This window comes from Castor canadensis, chromosome 1 (genome assembly GCF_047511655.1).
Source record: "Castor canadensis chromosome 1, mCasCan1.hap1v2, whole genome shotgun sequence".
Taxonomy (NCBI): Eukaryota; Metazoa; Chordata; class Mammalia; order Rodentia; family Castoridae; genus Castor; species Castor canadensis.
Genome location: NC_133386.1, coordinates 182,849,468 through 182,867,931, shown reverse-complemented (window position 1 = coordinate 182,867,931; position 18,464 = coordinate 182,849,468). Strand labels below are relative to the sequence as shown.

The 18,464-nt window shown below is 49.7% G+C and overlaps 1 protein-coding gene and 1 long non-coding RNA gene across 7 annotated transcripts; one reads left to right on the top strand and one right to left on the bottom strand.

The window, feature by feature from the left end:
• Positions 1–302: 302 nt before the first annotated feature.
• LOC141413655 (uncharacterized) lies at positions 303–11,942 on the bottom strand. Its single transcript, XR_012438390.1, has 4 exons — positions 11,803–11,942; positions 5,147–6,292; positions 2,238–2,317; positions 303–606 (listed from the first exon to the last, which is right to left on the bottom strand). It is a non-coding gene; the product is annotated as an uncharacterized lncRNA (long non-coding RNA).
• Pacsin3 (protein kinase C and casein kinase substrate in neurons 3) lies at positions 10,472–18,154 on the top strand. 6 transcript variants are annotated; one of them, XM_074044758.1, is made up of 12 exons: positions 10,481–10,590; positions 11,489–11,607; positions 13,605–13,658; positions 13,886–13,976; positions 14,120–14,276; positions 14,913–15,148; positions 15,259–15,414; positions 16,012–16,187; positions 16,277–16,397; positions 16,539–16,675; positions 17,069–17,190; positions 17,623–18,154. In XM_074044758.1, exons 4-12 carry the CDS (start codon positions 13,923–13,925, stop codon positions 17,736–17,738), a joined length of 1,275 nt encoding a protein of 424 aa, XP_073900859.1. In that variant the 5' UTR covers positions 10,481–10,590; positions 11,489–11,607; positions 13,605–13,658; positions 13,886–13,922; the 3' UTR covers positions 17,739–18,154. The 6 variants fall into 6 exon arrangements, with proteins under 6 accessions (XP_020034737.1, XP_073900859.1, XP_020034736.1 ...); XM_020179147.2 differs by lacking the exon at positions 11,489–11,607 and having other exon boundaries at positions 10,511–10,590; XM_020179146.2 differs by lacking the exons at positions 10,481–10,590; positions 11,489–11,607 and adding an exon at positions 11,645–12,210 and having other exon boundaries at positions 17,072–17,190.
• The last annotated feature ends 310 nt before the right edge of the window (positions 18,155–18,464 follow it).

The following is an 18,464-nucleotide window of genomic DNA, read 5'->3' as shown; positions in this document are numbered from 1 at the left end:
TTTATTGTGTGTATATATATGTATGTGGCTGGGAATGGAACCCAGGACCTGTGCACACAAGGCAAGTGCTCTACCACTGAGCTATAACCCCAGCCAGTATACAAATTTTATTTAATGTTTTTGCATGTACCTAGAAGACTTCAAAAAAGGAAAATAAGGACTGAGGACATGGCTGAAATGGTAGAGTGCCTGCCTACCAAGAACAGGGCTTTGAATTCAAACCCAGAACCACCACAAAAAGAAAAGGAAAATAAAGACCCAAAGAAGCCATTAAGCCCAAAAGCTTATATTATATACCCTTTTACACAAAGAAGAATCAATTGTAATAAAACAAAGTCTTGAACTTAGGACAGTAAATTGTTAAGACAGTGACTAGGAAATCTGTGGAGGAAAATAATGGATTAGCGTTATTTTAGTAAGTTTGTACAGGTCGATTTCAGTATGCACTCTGATGATAGGAATGTTCTCTTCCTGGTACTTGAAGGGCACCTTTCTCATGGGAAATCCCAAGTGCTTTCAGCTCAAAATAATTAGGATGCCACAGTGGTGGGCTGGAGGCGGAGCTCAGTGGTACAGCACTTCCCTAGCAGGCACAAGGCTCCAGTACTGCAAGAAAACCAAAGTCGTGTTATTTTGGGGTGGCATGTTGTGGATGCCTTTGATAGACAATCATAGGATTCACACACACACTTCCTGAAATCCTCCAATCCAGAGCAAAGCCCCACTTCCTTGAACCCTTCCCAAAACAATCCAATACAAGTCGAACCCTAGAACTTCCTTCTAACACCCTCTTAGAGCTGTGACCCACCTTTCCCATGGTAGGCATTCTCCATTGCAAAGAGCCATAAACCCACATTTCAGCGACAATAGAGTGTGATAAGCTATGAGAAAGGAAGCATCTGAGGAAGAAGGGGCACATAAAAGGGACACTTGAATTCAGCTTGTAGTGGGTAAGGACAGGGTAAAATCAAGAAAGTTTTCCCAAAGAAGGTGACACTTAAAGGTGAATCTTAACAAATTCAATGAGAGAGAGGAGGAGGGTATTCCAGGCAAAGGAAGCAGGAAATACAAAGGCAGGAAGGTAACAATGAGCTGCGATGGATTCATGAGCAAGAGAAATGTACTGCTTCATGCCAGGTTTTCCCAGAACTTGTTTTTAGGGCTGGGAAGTTTTCCATGGTGAATAGAACCATCTGTGAGCAGTGGAAACCTGCCTGACACATACCAGGAAAGCATTTTGTTTGAAGTAGTGCTTTGAGGCACACTTTAACTCAGTTCCTCTTGTTTCACAATGAAACACCTGCTAGTGATTTGATGTCATCCATCAAGTCATCTGATGAGCCATCAGGTGCCAAATGGACACACACACACACACACACACACACACACACACACAGCTAATCTCATAATGGGGTGAATAGTACAACATTGCTCTAGTTCCATGCCATGGAGAGGCTGTGCCATGAAATGCCATTTATAGATGTTTTGGTCCTATCTGTGATATACTCTTGGCCTAAGATATCACAAGGCAACTCATTCAAAAGCTGCTGGTGACAGCAAATCAGGTCTCGTGTCCACACTGGAAACTGGGCAGACCATGAACATGATCCCAAATAATGCCAGTTTCTTTGATCTGCAAAACAATATGTGGCTTTATTGAGGCAGATTCTAGAACAGACAGTATAGCACAGTGGAAATGCATTGTACTAGCCTCTGTGACCTTGAGCTGATCATTTCACTTTTCCATGCTTTGGTTTTATCAACATAAGATGAAAGGGAGAGCCAGGCACTGGTGGCTCACACCTGTAACCCTACCTACTTGAGAGGCTGAGATTGGGAGGATTGTGGTTTGAGCCCAGCTGGGCCTCAATGGTGACTCCATCTCCAAAATAACCAGAGCAAAATGGACTGGAGGAGTAGAGCAAGCTCAAAGCCCTGAATTTCAAACCCCAGTCTCACCAAAAAAAAAAAAAAAAAAAAGATGAAAGGGAGGAACCTAGGTGGGCCCTTTCAGTTTTATAATCTGTGGTCTTGTGACTTGCTGCAAAGGCAGCAAAAGCCAGCTTTCAGCTCCAGCCTCCCTGTGGGAAGTTTCCATCTAGTAGGGATCATTTTCCTGGTGCAGGCTGATACATGACTCTGATTCTGCTCAAGCTCTCTATGGATCCACACACTTTGCTGAGTCTGCAAAACCATCCATAATCCACACATGATGTTTGCAGGCTTCCCACACATACAGTTACTGCAGCCAGTGGTTTGCAAATGACAGCCTCAGGGGTTCTGCAGAGCTTGCAGGGAACTGAAGTTCAAATTCCTCCTTAAAAAAAAAAAAATTCCTCCTAAAGGATTTGAAAACAGACTGAATAGAACTCAAGAATCCAGAGCTCTCGTTGCTTGGCATTTCCAATACATGTTTAAATGCCCAAATATAAACAAATTCATAGAGATGTTAAAAGAAGACCTGATTCCCTCTGGAGATGTTGAATATTATATTAAAAACATAACTTGGGGAAGGAGTTTTAACTCAGTGGTACAGTATGTACTTAGTATGCATGAGGCCCTGGTTTTGATTCCCAGCACCACAGGAAAAAAATATATATAATTTTGGAAGTGTTAGACAGCTATGTAAATGCCAAAACAAACAAATAAATAAATAAACACCTTCTGTCCTTACTGTGGTGGGTGAAGCACCACCTAGACACTAAGTCAATATCCTGTCATGAAATACCAGGGTAAAAAGGTTGCCAGGGATCTCCTCCAGACAGCCAGATGTGCACTGCAATCACCAGAGTGCTGAAATAATCTATGTGAGATACTTTGTGATCTATGAAGTGTTCTGCAAATAGAAGTTGTTATATAATCTGACAATATGAAGTTCTTTGCTGGTCTCAAGAGCCCTCACTAGTAGGAAAGTCATGGTAGAAAGAAGGGGGGACCAGAGTCAGAAATCAGGGGCTTGAGTTCTGAGAGTGTCTTTTACACACTCTTCTACACATCCAAAGGTCTCTCCCAAGGACTGCAAAAATCCCAAGTGGCAGTACAGAAAATGATTCTCTCTGTATTATAGCTGAGCCGGTTTCCTATGGGTGGATGAGTCACCTATTACTGGGACTGGGAGAACTGCCTTTACATTCCTTGACATTCCTCTCTTCCTACTCGTCTTTCCACTGCCCTGCTTTGGCTCCTGTCCCTACTATATGACACTGTAATTCCAGGAGCATGTGACCAAAAAAATAAATAAATAAAAAAATCTTGCTCAAGGAAGGCCAGCTGTTTCTCCATGTAGGGGAAGGAGCAAGCTGCTTGGGTAGCTATGGTTCTTACAGGTGAAGCTAACAGCCTGGTGAGGCAGTGTCTTCATATAAATCCACACACATCCTCCCAACATGCCAAGCTTTGAGTAGGCATCCTTGCAAACACATTTATTTATAATGCATTTCCTTTCACGCTCAACTATCCCTGTGTCATAAGACCCCAGAATCTGAGAGTTTTCTCATAATTATAGGCAGTCTAGAAGACCAAGTCACATTTGTGTTGGGAAGGCTGCCGATGAACCACGTGAAGAAAAGCTACTTTTTTGTTGTTGTTGGTGGTGGTGGTATTGGGGTTTAAACTCAGGCCTCTCACAAGTGCTCTACCATTTGAGACACTCCCCCAGCCCTAAGGCTACCTACTTTTTAAGCTCGTGAAGCACTGGATGAGATTTTCCAAAGCTAACAGCTGTGGTCTCCTAGCTAGCCCAACACAGTGATTTGACTGGTGGTCCTTAAAAAGGTATATGCACATCCTAACCCCTAGAGCCTATAAATGTTGCCTTTTTTGGAAAAAAGTTCTTTGCAGATGTACCTAGGGATTTTCAAATGAGGCAATTATCCTTCATTATCAGAAGAAGCTCTGAATCCCATGACAAGTGTGCTTGTAAGAGTGAGGTGGAAAAAAAAAAAAAGAAAAAAAGAGTGAGGTAGAGATATATACGGGTAGAGACAACCCTGTGAGGATGGAGACAGAGACTACAGTGACATGGCTCTAAGCCAATGTCTTTGGTGACAAAGATTGCCAAATTGCCAGTGGCCACAGAAGCCAGGCAAGGAAAGAGTCTCACCCAGAGCCTGGGGCAGATGTGACCCTGCCAACACTATGATTTTGAATTGCTAGTTCCAGAACTGTGAGAGAATCAATTTCTGTTGTCTTAAGCCACTCTGTTTGTGGTCATTGGTTATAAGAGCCCTGGGAAATGAATACAGCAGTCTCTGCCATGAGTACTCAGTATCACCAATGCAGGAAGCTTGGCTACTTCCCTACTTCCTAGCTGTGTGCTTGGGCATTTCTTAATACCTTTCTCTGCTTTTTAGTTTATTCCTTGGGGATACAACTGAAGAATAGGTGCCGCTCTACAGGGTTTGTGTCCTGAGACTCAGGGAATAAAAAAGTGTTCAGCAGAATGCCTTGGAGACTAGAGACACTACTTCCACTTGAGTTCCCATCCTTTCTCTTCACCACCTGCATCCAGCTTCACAGCAGGCACTGAACTTCCATTGCAAGGTTGAGGACTATGGTTTCTATAACTTCCTCGGGTCTCCAGGCACTGGTGATGTCTAGAATAGTGCATGGCCCTGTCTTTTTGACCTATCCACCTGAATATCACAGAGCATCTCAAAACCAATGTGTCCAAAAGTGAACTCTTGAAAATGAGTTCTCAGTAAATGGCATTTCCATTAAAATGGTCCAGATCAAAACCGGGAGTCATTTTGCTTTATTTGTTTTAGTTTATTCTAACTTTTAAACTGTTTTCCTTGTTATGGTGCTGGGGATGGAACCCAGGGCCTCACAAAAGCTAGGCAAGCACTCTACCACTGAGCTACATCCTCAGTCACTGCTTTTTCATTTTGAAACAATTTCAGGCTTACAAAAAAGATTATAAAGAATTTTAAGATACCTTCCCCTCATTCCTCAAATGTAACATCATTTAGAACCACAATATAATTATCAAGATGCAGAAGTCAACACTAATAGCACTATTATCTAATCTATGAGCCTTATTCAATTTTTGCCAAATGCTCTATTAATGTCCTCTTCTGGTCCAGAATTTAATCCAAGATCACAAGTTGGGGATCATTTTGAAATGTCTCTCTCCCTTATCACTCACCTTTAACCCATAAGCAAGTTCTAGTGGCTCTTTTTTCAAATTGTGTCACCAATCCATGTACTTCTCACACCTCCACAGCTACCACCCTAGAACAAGCCGCTGTCGTCTTGCTCTTGATGACATCTGTGACTTCCTAATTGGTCTTCCTGCTTTTGGTCTCTCTCTGATCCATGAGTCAGCCTAGTTTTTGTGCAAAGGGCCAGCCAGTAAATATTTTATGTTTGATAGACCACACAGTCTCTGTTTTGACTACTCACCTCTGCCATGGTAGTGTGAAAACATCCAGAGATGACTGGGAAATAGGTGAATATGGCTGTTTCCAACAAAACTTTACTTATGGACGCTGACATTTGGCCATATAGTTTTCCTACAAAATATTCTTCTTTTGAAGCAGGTAGAGTACCTGCTTTGCAAGATTGAAGTCCTGAATTCAAACCTCAGTACCACCAAAAAAAAAAAAAGTTAAAAAAAATGTAATGACCATTCTTGGCTTATGGGCCATACAGGCCATCATTTGCTGACTCCTGGCTCTAGTCACAGCATCCACAAAAAACCATTCAGTCCAATCCTTGGCTTACAGCCCTCCCAGAGCTTCTTTCTGAACTCAGAAGAAACTCACAAAGCTTGGCAGTATCTGGGTGCTGTGGCCTCTGTTACCTCATCTTGCTCACCATGTCCCCTTTATCTAGAAGGTCAAGGTTCCATTTCAGGGACTGTGCACACATCAGTCCTCAGTTCTTTGCCTGGAATGCTCTTCTGTGAGTTCTTTTGTCCACCTGGCTGACATTTGAGTCTTTTGGGGGACAGAGGCTTAAATTTCCAAAGAAGTCTACTTTTAATCTCCCCACTTGAACTTGGTCTTTCATAGCCCTCTGCTTTTTTAAAAATATTTTTTTTTCAGTGCTGGGGATTGAACCCAGCTCTGGCATATGTAAGATGCACTATACCACTGAAATACACCCCCAGCCCCTCACTCTGTCCTTTTCTCCCATTTAAAACATTTACAATTTGTAATTATGTATTTGGATCTTTATTTGATTTTAGTGGAAGATTCCATGAAGCGAGAGATCTTGTCTGCTTTCTCAAATTGAGGGCATGAGCACCCAGCATGTTGTCTGGCATCCAGTGGGTGTTCCTGAAAGCCTGCTAAATAAAATGAAAGGGCTCTTCACTAGTACTGCTTGTCACCAGCAAAGGAGGCCCCCAGATGCCTGGGAAGCAGACTTGCCAAGCAGAAGCCTCCCCCTCCAGAGCTGAAAGGTGGACTACGATGGCAGCTCCCAGAGCACCTCCTGCCAACAACATGGTACTTTCCAAAGATTCTGCCCTGGGCAATTCTTTCCTCTGGAGAAGCTTTCTTTGTAGCTGTACTCCAAAACCTGTTTTGTGTTTTCACTCTAGTGCCCTTCCTCTGTTGCTCTTCCTGCCATCCTAACGCAGAAACACCTTCTCCCACTGAGGGTAACCGTTCTGGATAACAGGACCAGTTTTTCCATCTGGGGTTGACTGAGGTCCTAAAAACATAGCTGTTGAATTAGGATAATTTGGTACTTTACTCAGCTGCCTATCAGGAATGCTGGGACAATGTTCAGAAACCTAGAGAAACTCGAGAAACAAGACAGCCTTCAGAGGAGCCAGTCCTACTTGCAGCCCTATCTGTGCTCTAATTTACCCTTTATGGGATGGCCAGAGTTATTTTTAAAAGTTTAAGTCTGGACTGGGGGAGTAGCTCAATAATAGATTGCATGATTATGCATTTAGCGTGTGTGAGGCCCTGGGTTCAATCCCTAGCACCAAAAAAAGAAAATAAAAGGATAAGTTGGGTGATGCTCCCCTGTAATTGCAGCTACTTGGGAGGCTGAGCCAGGAGGATCCCTTGAGCCCAGAAATGCACGGTCAGCCTGGGCAACATAGTGAGATGCCCATCTGAAAAAAAAAAACCATTAAAACTTAATTCTTCCGTCACCCTAGCCACACTCCAAGTGCTCAACACCCATCTATGGCTGGTGGCTATCATATGGACAGCATAGCTTTGAGTATTTCTACCATTGTAAAAAATTCTATTGGACAACAGTGTTTTGGAATCAGCATCTCTTATCACCCCTCCACCCCCTACACATAGGTACATTCACAATGCAGATTATTTTTTTTGGTGCTGGGGATTGAACCCAGGGCTTGTGTATGCTAAGCACACTCTTAACCACTGAACTATACCCGTAGCCCCTCATTGTAAATTTTCCGATATTGAAAAAAAAAGTCCCTTATCAATTCCAGACCTCTCCCTAGAGATGACTACCAAAATCAATTGAGTGTATTTTTCTCTCTAAATATTCTGTACTTTGCTTTTTGTTCAACAGCGTCTTAGAGGTCCTCATAGAAGAACACCTCCTTCACTGTGGCTCAAATGAGTTCAAACCCCTGACTGAGTTCAAGCCCCAGTGGCCTCCCTCCCCCTCCCCCCAAAAAATAGATTACTTCCTTCTCCCTTCTCTCCCTCTCTCTGTCTTGGGCTGGGGGTTTAGGTTAGTGATAGAGCATCTGCCTTCTAAATGCAAGGTCCTGGGTTCCTTTCTGGCACTGACACACAAAAAAGTCTCTCTCCACTTTGTTCTCTAGTTACAGAGTAATCCACAGCACGGGTGGATGAACTTTAGGTTACTCAACTATCTCCCTTGTGATAGACATTTATTTCCAGTTTTCCCCGATTGCAAACACTTCTTATATGCAAACATTCTTGTACTTCCTTCTGCACTGGTACACATTTGTGTAAAGTAGATGTCAAAAAAGTAGAATTGCTAGGTCATAATTCATACACAAATACCCCTGGGGTTTGACACACCCTGATATTCGACTAGCATGCCTTTCCACATGACTAATTCCTACTCATCTAGACCAATCAAGTGTCATGTCTTAGTGGAACCTGGTTTCTCCTCCCTTTGCTTTCCCATGTAAATGCTGCATTATTAGGGCTTTGCCTTATTTCTCTTTGTATTCCCAACACCTAGCATAGGCTGTAGCATAGAGTGAAATTCAAATATTTTTTTGACTGTATAAATGAATGAATAAATAAACAAATGAAGGTACAATGATAAGGACATACCAGGAACTCAAAGTGAGTCTGTGAATGTCCTGATAGTTGGCTGTGGACCAATCTACCCTGAACCAAGCTGCCTCTCATTAGGTTTCTGCCTTCATCTGGTCCTCTGGCCCTGAGCATTTCATCTTGAACTCTATTTGGGTTGGGGATGGCACTGACAGAACAGTGTGTATTAAGGACTCTGACCATAGCACATAGAAATCTGAATCATGGGGGCTGCAGTAGCTGGGAGTTGGGTTTCCAAGGCAAGCCTGTATCCTTTCATCTTTGAAGAAGCCCAGTATGCTCTGGGTTTTGTTTTGATTTTTTTTTTTTTCTCCTACAGTACCTTAGGGACAATTCAAATCAACTGCAACATTTCTGCTCTCTGCTTCCAGATTTAAACCCCAGGGAAGTCAGATGTTTTCCACTCCTTCTTCTTGTGTTGTGATGAACCGCTCTATTTTCTGAGTCTCTATGCCCTGGATTCCCTAGATTCCAGAGCCTGGCTGCCAGCTTTATTTTTAATGAGGTTTTAATAGGCGGCTCCTATTAAATTTTCATTCTTGTATTTTCACACTTTCTGTCTAGGTGCCTAAAAGCCCCCAGGCGCTATGTGGGATGTTAACCGATTTAAAATAATACAAAACACTGTGACTGTCATTAGAAGTCTCCCCAGCTCCTCTCATTTGCAGATAAGATTAATTAGTGATTAATCATTAATTAGCTGGGGCACATAGCCCAGTGTAAGGTCGGCAGGGTCACCTGTTAGGTTTTTAGTGGCGGAAACAGAGATAAGGAAAGAAGAGATTTGTTCAAACCCCAAGAGGGAGTGGGTGTTGAAACTGGTTTCAGAAGCCACATCCTCAGGTTTCAGATCCATACTCACATATGATTTGCCAAACTCGGCCAGAGTCCTCAGGCCAAAGGTGGCGCGTCTTAGGAACCCCGCAAGATCTTGGGGAGGCAGTTTCAGGCTTCTACGTTAGCTCCTCAGTAGCTAATGTTACCCCTAAAATTACCCCTTCTGCAGGTCCCTTTGCATTTTGTGAGCAGATTTATCAGGGTAAAGAAAGCGTCAGTGATTGCTCCCGGATTTAGAAGCAACAAGATTTGTCTATTTTTAAAGCTGCCTTTTAAAAACCCGCGCGCACGTAGTCACACTCCTCAGGGAGTGGGGGCTGGGCTGGGAGAGTACGCGCGGGAGTGAGAGCTGCCAGGCCCCCTGCGCTCGCGCGGTGCCCTGGGGGTGCATTCTTCGGGTCCTGGTGTGGGGAGGTTCTCCAACCCCGAGCGAATCTGCCCTGCCGGGACCCTCTGATCGGCAGTGGCATCTGACCCTGGTGGCCCGCTTTCCCGCTCGTCTCCCCGGCGCAGGGCATCGCTGCTGGGTCACCAGGCCCAGGAGGGAGCGGGAGGGGCAGGGAAGCCGAGCAGGTGGCGATTAGGTCAGCCTCGGAACATTCTTGGACCGCTCCAGTGGGTATAAATAACAGACAGGCAGGCTCTGAAAAATCCCGGGGGGCTTGGTGGCGGTGCGGGGGTGAGGAAGAAGGTATTTATTTAGGGTGGGGTGGCATCTTGGCGATTTGGACAAACCTACCACATTGAGAAAGGAGGTGGAAAGGCGACGGGATTTAAGAATGAATCGTGGTACAAAGATCTGGGAATAACACAGAGAGGGAGGAACTCATGCCTTTTTGTCCCACCCACACCTCATGTTTGTCCCAGACCGCAGAATGCGCCTCAAATTAGCAGGCATAACTGTGCCTGGATAGGGCACGATTTTGGAGTCTTGGTTCTATCGGACTAGAGAGATGTCGGCAAGCCGCTGAAGGTCTCTGCGCCATCTGTAAAATGGGGATCCTAATGCTTACAGGGAGTATGGGTTATGAACCTTCTGTAACCTAACTTTTAAGAAAGCTATGTTTAGCAAAGAATATAGCAGTGTAGCCCCGGGATACCCCTCCGGGGAGTGCCCCTGCAGATCTCCGCTCGCTCCCACCAGTCTCCCAGGCTCTGCCAGGACCGAGAGGGGCAAAGCTGAAGTCTGATTCCCAGTAGCCTCGCCGCGCTACCCTGGGGCATCGGCCTTGGCTCTTCGCACACAGGAGCAGACCCCAAGGCCCGCGCCCCCAGAGCCGCCGGGCGCCACGATGCCTGCAGCCCTGCAGTCCCTGTAGCCCCGCGGCCGACCCGTGGGGTGGGGGCCGCGGCGGCGCGGAGAGGGCGGGGCTGGGGGCCGGGCTTCCCGGGGGAGGGCCCCGCGCTGTCCGGGAGGCGGTGGCTGGGGCTGGGGAGCTGTATGTAGGACTCGGGCCGGAGTGTGGCCGGACCCCCACCCACCGAAGGGCCTAGGGAGGACGTGGTGAGTGCCCTGGAGGGGACACGCGGGGACGCGGTGGCGGGAGCTCTGGCTCTAGCCCGACCTCTGGTCCTCCCGCTTCTGAAGTTTGCAATGGGACCGACTCCCGCCCGGGGAGACCCTGGCCACCCCCTCTGCGTGGGAACTGGAAGGGCTACCCGGGGGGAGGAGGGTGGCGTCTCATCTGCGGCGCAGCCAACTTTGCGATTCCTCAGGCTGGCGAGGTGCACTGGGACGTCGGGGCTGGAGAGCCAATCTATCTGTTGGGGTCCCCTCGAAGGCTCCAAACCTCCCTCCTAGCGCCCGTCCTGGGGTCACAGAAGAGGCCTCGGTCCCCGGAGACTCCTCGTCCTCTGCCGAGAGCCTCTATTCTTGGGGTCGCCGCCTCGGGCCACCATCTGGAGTCCTCCGCGGGGCTGGCCCAGACAGAGGGCGACCCCTCCCCTCCGCCGTGATCGGCTGGCCTCACCCCCACCAAGTTTAACAAGTTTGGCCAAGAAGTCTTAGAGCCTCCATGGCTAGGCCTGGTGCTGCCGCTCCGCGTGGGCTCCATGGGCTCTGAGTTGTGCAGCGTCGGACCAGCAAAGGGGAGAGCCGTTCTCTCCAGGGGCGCGGTCCATAGGGGTCGAAGCCAGAGACTGGCAGCCCCTGGGCTCCAAGATTTGGTTTGGAGGCCCGAGGTTTGGAGTGCGTCATCAGGGAGCAGGCACCTCAGCCGGCAGGTCGGGTTTCCAAAAGTGCCCCTTTGTTATGCCCCTCCCTGGCCCTGCCTCCTTCTTTCGCTGCGCCACCCCTCCCCCAGCCTCTGGTACACGCCGGACTCGGGTGCCAACCCCACAGACCTAGCTAAGTGTCCCTCTTCGGACCAGCGACTACTACCTCTTGTTCTCTCACATCCTAGGGCTGTGGGTTGACTGAGAGGCGCTGCTGGGGAAGAAGCCCTTGGGCGCAGCCTGTGACTCAGGACACAGGATTTGCAAGGCAGAGTGGCAGTGCTCCCTCAAAGAGGCATACCCCCAGGTCCTGGCAAGGGGTGGGGGCTGGCGTGGGGCTGGGGTACCGGAACTTAGTTGGGGGAGTGGGTTCTTAAAGCCCAGAACTCCCTACCTTGGCCCCAGCAGGAAGGCCATGGCAGTAGGGAGACCTTACCATGCCCACAGGACTTCTCTGGACCCATTAGGAGCCAGGGGCCCTGGGCTGGGAAGATTTCATTACCTGCTTTCTGAGCTCTTGCCTCTGGTAGAGTGTGTTCACCCAGATTTGAGTCTCTGTTGAGGTCCTGGTCAACAGGGACTAAGCTGTAAGGCCCACCCCCACTGCTAGATGAAGCTAGGCCCTGGGACCTGGCTGTGCCTGGGCGGGTGTTTGCTCTGCGAGGCCTGAGGGAGCCATGCCAGCCCTGCACACACAGCCTGCTCTGTTCTGAGGCCAGAGAGAGGGAATGGGTGGGGGGCAGCTCTCTGGGGAGCATGGAGAAGGAGGCTAGAGCAGGCAGGGGCCCCAGGCCCTGATGGCTTTCTGGGACAGCTCCAAAGGCCCTGTGATTTATGACTGCAGCTCTCTTTCTTCCCATCTGGCTAGCAAGCCCTTTCTGGACAAGTGGGGAAGACCCCAGAGGAACAGGTGAAGAACTTGTTGAGTCCTGGTGGGGTGGTTGCTCAATGCCCAGGCACCTTCACTATCTGTATCCCCTTGGGGGTCTCCAGAAAGGCCTGAGGGCTTCCTTCTACCAGCAGAGGCAGGCCAGACTTGCTCACTACACCAGTGGGCTTCCTGATCTTCAGGTGGACAACTTTCCTTTTCCTTCTCCCTTCCTTTCCTTTCGCACTGAACCCTTGGGCTTGAGCATGCTAAGCACATGCTCTGTCCTATACTCCCAGCGCTTCATTTTCTTATACAGCTAGTTTTTATGATTCCAGTGCTTGGGGAAACATACACAAATTAGAACCATACAAGTCTATCAATGACTTGGGGCAGACGCAATCACAACCTATGGGATGTATGCCCTGACTGAAGGATCACATGGGCTGTATAGGAGCCCAGAGGATGGAGGAACAGGGGGAGCAACTGTGGAGACGATGCCCCAGTTGAGTTTTGAAGGATGAGTAGAGCTCTGTTCATCAGTTAGGAGAGAGCACTGTGACAGAGCCCTGCTTTGGGAGGAGCAGGCAAGACCTGACTGTCCTCTCTGGGCTTTAGGCTTGCTCAGAGGAGGAAGCAGTTTCTGTCTAGGGGGCTGTGAGTCATTTGGTGCTGGGACAGCTGAGACTCTGCTCAAAGGCAGGAGGGGAGTGGCTGCATGCTACTGTGTCCATTGAGGTAGTGGCTTTAGAGTTGGAATTCACCTTGCCTTCCTCTATGATTGTGCAGAACACTTGTCTTACTGGCTGTAGCCTGCGTGGCTCCCCAATGCTTGCCTCACTCTAGGCTTTTTGAAAGCAGGACTGAGTTGCTTGTTGTCCATGGGGCCCCGTGGGACCTTGCTGGGAGGGAGATGTGTATCTCCTTGAGACTGCTGGGTCCCTGTCATTTCTCCTCTGTGCCTGGTTTGAGTCTTACATCAGTGTTAGCATGGAAGCCAATCAGGTGGGGGAATTTCCACCTTAGAGGGAGCTGAAGCTCCCTTAGAACAGTAAACTGCAGTTGTCCAAGCTTCCTGGCCAAGATTAGGGCTCAGGCCTCCTGGTGCTCTTTCCACTCTTCCTAGCAACGGCAGCTACTGGCTGGGCACCCTCTGACTAGGCCTGATGTGCTCACAGGGTGGTCTTGCCATTTAGGGGGCCCTGATGGAACAGTAGTCTTCTTATTTGCAGTGGAAGGAGTGGGGCCTTCTGTGCACTACCCAACCCTGCTTGCCATCTAATCCCCTATCGGATCGTGTGACCCGCCTGGCATTCTCTGCCAGGAATCTAGCGCTTCTGACAGCAGTTGCTATATTGGGGGAACTGGGCACCGCCCTGGACATTGGAGGCCTCTGCCCCACCCTCATCCCCTGCTGTGCTCTTGTTAACTTTAAGGCAGAGTCACAGTGGCAGTTTGGAGATTTGGACATCCGGGTCCCTAGACCCCAGGTATGTGGGGCGTGGGTGGGGAAAGGCAGACCCAAGGCAGGTGGACCAGCTTTGAAGCTACCATCTTTACCTCTATTGTGGCTCCTTCTGGGGACTTTCAGTCCCCTGCTGCTCAGTCCTAGCTGTGATGGTTCTGTGGTTGGGCAAAGCCTAGGAATAGGAGAGGGCCTTTTCCTAACCCCCAAAGTATTGGTCCATCTTTCCTGCTTACCATCTGCCCTCCACAGCCCCAAAACTGCCACCATTCCGTGCTGCGGGGACACCATGGCTCCAGAAGAAGACACCGGAGGGGAGGCTTTAGGGGGCAGTTTCTGGGAGGTAAGCAACTGGGGCCTGGGTTTGGATGTCGCTGAAATGCCACCTGGGCTCAGCCACCTGTCCGGGAGAAGAGCCTAGCTGTCATCACCAGTATGAGAAGGGGCTTCTCCCTGGTAAAGCCACCCTTCTCGTATGTGCCCCAGGCTGGCAACTATAGGCAGACTGTGCAGAGGGTGGAGGATGGGCACCGACTGTGTGGAGACCTGGTCAGCTGCTTTCAGGAGCGTGCCCGCATCGAGAAGACCTATGCCCAGCAGCTGGCTGAGTGGGCCCGCAAGTGGAGGGGCACTGTCGAGAAGGGTAAGCAGCCTCTTCTTCTCTTCCTCCTTCTCTTTCTTCTCCTTCTCTTTCTTCTTCATGTTTTTTTTTTGTTTTTTTTTTTTTTTTGGTTTTGCAGTGTTGGGGATGGAAGCCAGGATCTCAAACATGCTAGGCAAGCATTCTACCAATGAGCTAAATCCCCAGACCTCTACCCATTCTCTAGAGGAGAAACTGGAAGTTCAGAGAGGCTAGGGGATTTGCCTGAAGTCACAGAGCTCAGAAGAGCTGAAAGTGGAGCTCAGGTCTTCTGATTAGATGGAAAGATCCTAGGTGCATAGCATTTATGTAGTGCACTTGGCTTTGAGTCTGAGCTCCATTGGTAGCTGTAGTGCTTTGAGCAAGTGAACTTGACTTCTCTGGGCTTCAGGGGTTTTTTGCCTGTTCCGAGTTGATAATGATAGTGTACTCATGGTAGTGGTGAAGACAAGGGTCTATGCTACTGTCCATGTCAGGGCACACAGTAGGCATCTGGTATGCAGCAGCTGACAGTGCTGTCCATCTTTGCCACCTCCACCATGCTTCTGCTTCTGTCTGGTCCTCAGAGCAGGACCCAGTGAGGTGGTGGGGTCATTTGGGGTGGTACCCCAGCCTGGCCCAAGCCCCATCCCTCTACAGGCCCCCAGTATGGCACACTGGAGAAGGCCTGGCACGCCTTCTTCACTGCCGCGGAGCGGCTGAGTGAGCTGCACCTAGAGGTGCGGGAGAAGCTACAAGGGCCCGACAGTGAGCGGGTGCGCACCTGGCAGAGGGGGGCCTTCCACCGGCCAGTGCTGGGCGGCTTCCGGGAGAGCCGGGCTGCAGAGGATGGCTTCCGTAAGGCCCAGAAGCCCTGGCTAAAGAGACTGAAGGAGGTGAGGTTGGGAACAGTGAGTATTGGAGGCAGGCCACTTCCAAGGCTGCATGGGGCTCCAGCGGGCCAGGGCTGGCATCCAGGGGTCAGAGTTGTCCCTGTGCATGCCAGGTTGAGGCTTCTAAGAAGAGCTACCACACAGCCCGGAAAGATGAGAAGACAGCCCAGACCCGGGAGAGTCATGCGAAAGCAGACAGTGCTGTGTCCCAGGAGCAGCTACGCAAACTACAGGAGCGGGTGGGACGCTGTGCCAAGGAGGCAGAGAAGGTACAGACCCAATGGCAAGGGCTTCCTGGATGCGTCTTGCATCCTGAATGTCTTTCTGGTCCCCAGCATGCTTTCTGCTCTAATTCCCATGTGCCATTCTCTCTCCAGATGGCCATTTAAAGGAGGAAACTGAGGAAAGGTGATTCGTTCCCCAAGAGAGAACTGATGGGGTTTCAGGCACTGGGGTGTCTGAAGTTGAGAATTTCTAGTTCTTTCTTTGCACTGTATAACACCTGTGATGAATTCTCAACATCGTTTGCTCTGCCTGGAGTGCCTTTTTAGATTGCATATCTAAATTCTCTCTGTCCTTTGAGGTGCTCCCAGTTTCCACCCGCTCCAGGAAGCCTTTTCAGATTTCTCCCACTGTTTCACATAGGCTGACTCTGTCTCACTCCATCACACTCTTACAGGTGCTGTGCCTGAATGTCACCAATCTTGTTAGGCTGTTTAGGTCCTTGAAGATAAGAACTGGGCCTCAAGCCTGAGTGCCTCTGGTGGCTAGCTCAGGGTCTAACCCGTGGCTATACCTGGTAAATATTGGAGCAGTCCCGAGTGGAAGGTGGTCCATCCTCACTGGGTCCCTTCTCTCCCACCCAGACGAAAACCCAGTATGAGCAGACACTGGCAGAGCTGCACCGCTACACTCCACGCTACATGGAGGACATGGAGCAGGCCTTTGAGAGCTGCCAGGCTGCTGAGCGCCAGCGGCTTCTATTCTTCAAAGATATGCTGCTTACCTTGCATCAGCACCTTGACCTCTCAAGTAGTGACAAGTAAGGCCTTTGGGCTCTGGCTGGGCTGAATGGAATTGGGGTACAGGGGCCCAGGACTTCCCTGTCTGATTGAACACCTTGAGCCGTAGGTTCCATGAACTCCACCGAGACCTGCACCAGAGCATTGAGGCAGCTAGTGACGAGAAGGATCTGCGCTGGTGGCGCAGTACCCATGGACCAGGCATGGCCATGAACTGGCCACAGTTTGAGGCACGTGCTGCAGGCTGGGTGGGACTTGGAGGAGGGTTGGGGTCAGTGCAGGTCCTAGGAGGAGGTGGTGCAAGTGGTCCAGATGGCCCTGCTGCCACCACAGCCACAGGCCCAGGCTGACCCTAAGCCCTTTCCCCACAGGAGTGGTCCTTGGACACACAGAGAGCAATCAGCCGGAAGGAGAAGGGTGGCCGGAGCCCCAATGAGGTTACTTTGACCAGCATCGTGCCCACAAGAGATGGCACTGCACCCCCACCCCAGTCTCCAGGGTCCCCAGGGTGAGAGCTGGAAGCTTGGCTGAGACAAAGAAACAGCTCTGTCCCCTGCTCTTTCCTCTCTCTCCTTTGATTCCTTCCTTTCACCTCTGAAGTGGGTTGAAAATTGATGCCAGGGACCCAGGGGCCAACTTAGCAGAGGTAATGATGCCAGGTTTCAAGAGGTTACTTCTCAGGAAATACTCTCGTTCCCACAAGCTCTCATTGCACATCAGCTCTGTGTGCAGGAATTGTACCTTGGCTCATAGTTGTGAGTGGCAGAGGTGTGACTAGTCTGCCCACCTGTCTCTAGCATCCCTCCAAGGTGCGAGCCCTTTGCCTGGAGTCCTGGGCGAGACCTCTTACCTAAAGTCTTCCTTGGACCCTGAGGTTTCCCCTTCTGTTTTCCCCTTCCAGCAGTGGGCAGGATGAGGAATGGTCTGATGAGGACAGTCCCCGGAAGGCTGCCACTGGGGTGCGGGTACGGGCCCTGTATGACTATGCTGGCCAGGAAGCTGATGAGCTGAGCTTCCGAGCAGGTACCTTGGGGCCCCTTTCCTGTCCCTTTCCAAGGTTTCAGGCCCTGCCTTACCAGGGTATCGAGGAGGGAAGTCAGATGCCCCTCCTCTCAAGGGCTAGCTCTCTGGCTGGTCAGACTGTTCTGGGTCCAGCCAGTTGGTGCATGATTGCTGCCTCTGGGATCTGGGATGGGGTAGCTTGTTGCTTTCTCATCCCTGTCTGACCCAGGTTTCTTCTAGTTGGCAGTCTCTCCTTTATTTTTTTGGCAGTACTGGTGTTTGAACTCAGGGCCTCACACTTGCTAGGCAGGCACTCCATCACTTGAGCCACTTCTCAGGTCCCATAGCTAGCAGTCTCTTATACTACCCCATCCCCCTCAGTCCTTGACACGGTTGCGGAAGTGGAAACAGTCATCCCGGGCAGTTGGCAATTACCAATCCCCTTTTCCTCAGGGGAGGAACTGCTGAAGATGAGCGAGGAGGATGAGCAGGGCTGGTGCCAGGGCCAGTTGCAGAGTGGCCGCATTGGCCTGTATCCTGCCAACTATGTGGAGTGTGTGGGTGCCTGAAGGCCCTGACAACCCTACTGCAGTGTCTCTCCATCCTGGGTCAGAGCCCAGCTGCTCCTGGACAGCCAGACCTGAGGCCCTGAACCATCATGCTGCTGCTGCCCTCTGTCCCTGAAGAGGGTGGAAGTCCTGGGACTCAGGGAGGGGAGGGGCCTGTGTCTAGGAAGGGTCTGGTAGCGAAGGGATCTAGGCTGAGGGCAGGATGGGAGGATGGAGGTGACAGAAGGGTTCAGGGGTACTTGGCCTTCCACAGCACTTGGGTCTTTCCAGGAGAAGAGGACCCCATTCCTGGCCTCTGTTTTGGGATTCCTAGGATGGGTTTGGGGTGAGTGTAGTTCTGGGTTAGCAGCACCCTATTTTGTGACTTGTTCTAGTGTATATTAAACTTGATCAAAAAAAAAAAAAAAAAAGAAAAACACCAAAAAACACTGTAGCGTTGTGTGGACCTTTTTTTTTTGGAGGAGTGAGATTTGAGACAGGGTCTCACTATGTAGTCCAGGTTGGCTCTCTTTTTCTCCGGCTTTCCGAGTGCTGGAATTATAGATGTCTATGAAAACGCAGAGCTTTATATGTATCTTTTGATACTCCACCTTTGCACCTGGAGGGAGGCAGGCTCTAGGGGAGGTTTGTCCATCGAGCGTGTGTTATGGAGCTGGGGTTGGGCATGGGTTTGCCTCCTGCCCTAGAACTTCTTGAATCTAATCTGGGCTGGAAGGGTCTCACACT

Excerpts from the sequence above, each read along its gene's own strand:
- Pacsin3 (XM_020179145.2), top strand. The coding sequence starts at position 12,098 with ATGGCTTTCTGGGACAGCTCCAAAGGCCCTGTGATTTATGACTGCAGC. Across the intron at positions 15,149-15,258 it reads GGCTAAAGAGACTGAAGGAG|GTTGAGGCTTCTAAGAAGAG; the intron begins GTGAGGTTGGGA and ends TGTGCATGCCAG. Across the intron at positions 17,191-17,622 it reads TGAGCTGAGCTTCCGAGCAG|GGGAGGAACTGCTGAAGATG; the intron begins GTACCTTGGGGC and ends CCTTTTCCTCAG.